Source organism: Trichinella spiralis (assembly GCF_000181795.1).
Source record: "Trichinella spiralis strain ISS 195 chromosome Unknown Scfld5, whole genome shotgun sequence".
NCBI lineage: Eukaryota > Metazoa > Nematoda > Enoplea > Trichinellida > Trichinellidae > Trichinella > Trichinella spiralis.
This window is the reverse complement of record NW_003526944.1, coordinates 632,671-634,100: the sequence shown is the minus strand read 5'-3', so window position 1 is coordinate 634,100 and position 1,430 is coordinate 632,671. Positions and strand designations below refer to the sequence as shown.

Here is a 1,430-nt window from a genome sequence, read left to right as displayed (position 1 = left end):
AAATAAAAAAAATAGGTATAAGTAAAAAAATTGCAGTCATCTTAAAAATTGATATAACATTATGCTGACGTATTTCACATCAAACGTCCGTGAATATCCTTTTCTGCATCGACATCGTCAAGATGTTGCATAATTTTCACAAATTCCCCTTCCGCTACAAAGTACATATTCTCTTTTGCACTTATCGATTTTTTAAGACAATGTGTGAATGCAAAAACAGTGTGTACACGTCTAACTAAGCTAATTTACTTTCAGTACAAGAAGCGACCTTAGTATCCCAACGCACAGATGCAGAATGGTTTTCCATATCGATCAATGACGCAGGATTGTAACCTTTAACGATGATCAGTAATGGGCCGCATGTTAAAATGTGTATATATCTAGCAGGATGCAAGTACGATATGATGTCCATTACGGCTCTAAGCAAATAGATTCCAATTAATACTTACTTGGTTCGATGAAACTTACCTGTGCAGATCCAGTCAATACCCTATAAATGGAGTTTATGCATTCTAAGTCTGAATTAAACCAATCCAAAGAACTTACCTGAAACCAATGAGCTTCTCTTTGAGGATTGAACACACTAGCAAACGATTGGAACAGCTAGGGGCGATCTACAACACCTAAAACACAATCTTAATCACTCTTTGCGTATGCAAATAATTAATGCTACAAGTAAATACACTTACCTAGTGCATTTCCAGTGCAGTTTATGCATTCTAAATTCATCTGCATATTATGCATCCAAAATGCATCTAAAGATATTGCCTGAAACCATTGACGATAGAACTTTCCTACAGAACGATTTGAACCGCTGGAAGCGATCTACAGCACCTGAAATCAGACAACTTTATGAATCAGACATTTGCGTATGGAAATAATAAATGCTGAAGTAAAAAAAGTAATATTCAAAATTAAATAGTATAAATAAAATCACCAATGCGAACCAACAATTTCAACACATACCAAATTGGATTTTAATAACGCACTGATGCTACTACCTACTTTGGTGAGGGGCAAGGGTGGGCAAGATACTTATCCCCCCCTCACCGCCCATAAAAAAAAAAATATGAACAACTTTCCAATAAAAAAGAAAGGCAGCATCACCAACGACTTTTATATTTTTTTTAATTTGCGTTTGACGTATCCTGCATTTGTAACAAAATAGTTTGCGCCTACAATGATACAAAAACAAATATTTAAATTTATTGCTTTACTATTTCGTGATTCAGCAACAAAACCACCCCTGATGAAAGGCGGGGGTATCGGGCATTATTGCCAGCCTTTTACAAAACGCGCCGGGTGCCATCACCCAAGTGGGAATGTTTGTATTTTCCTCTGGACCAATGAAAGAAGGTAATTCCATTTGGCTATTTATGGAAAAAAAAAAATGGCACCCTAACAGAAATCCCCCCCCTACCAGAAACACA

The 1,430-nt window shown here is 36.4% G+C and overlaps 1 protein-coding gene across 1 annotated transcript; it reads right to left on the bottom strand.

Annotated features, from left to right (window-relative positions):
- Positions 1-85: 85 nt before the first annotated feature.
- Positions 86-1,057, bottom strand: Tsp_03810a (hypothetical protein; the record flags this gene model as incomplete). The annotated part of the gene is made up of 6 exons (XM_003374566.1): positions 1,006-1,057; positions 776-834; positions 547-614; positions 450-490; positions 250-417; positions 86-154 (listed from the first exon to the last, which is right to left on the bottom strand). Coding segments are annotated over exons 1-6 (457 nt in total), but the record flags the coding sequence as incomplete, so codon positions are not given.
- Positions 1,058-1,430: the final 373 nt, after the last annotated feature.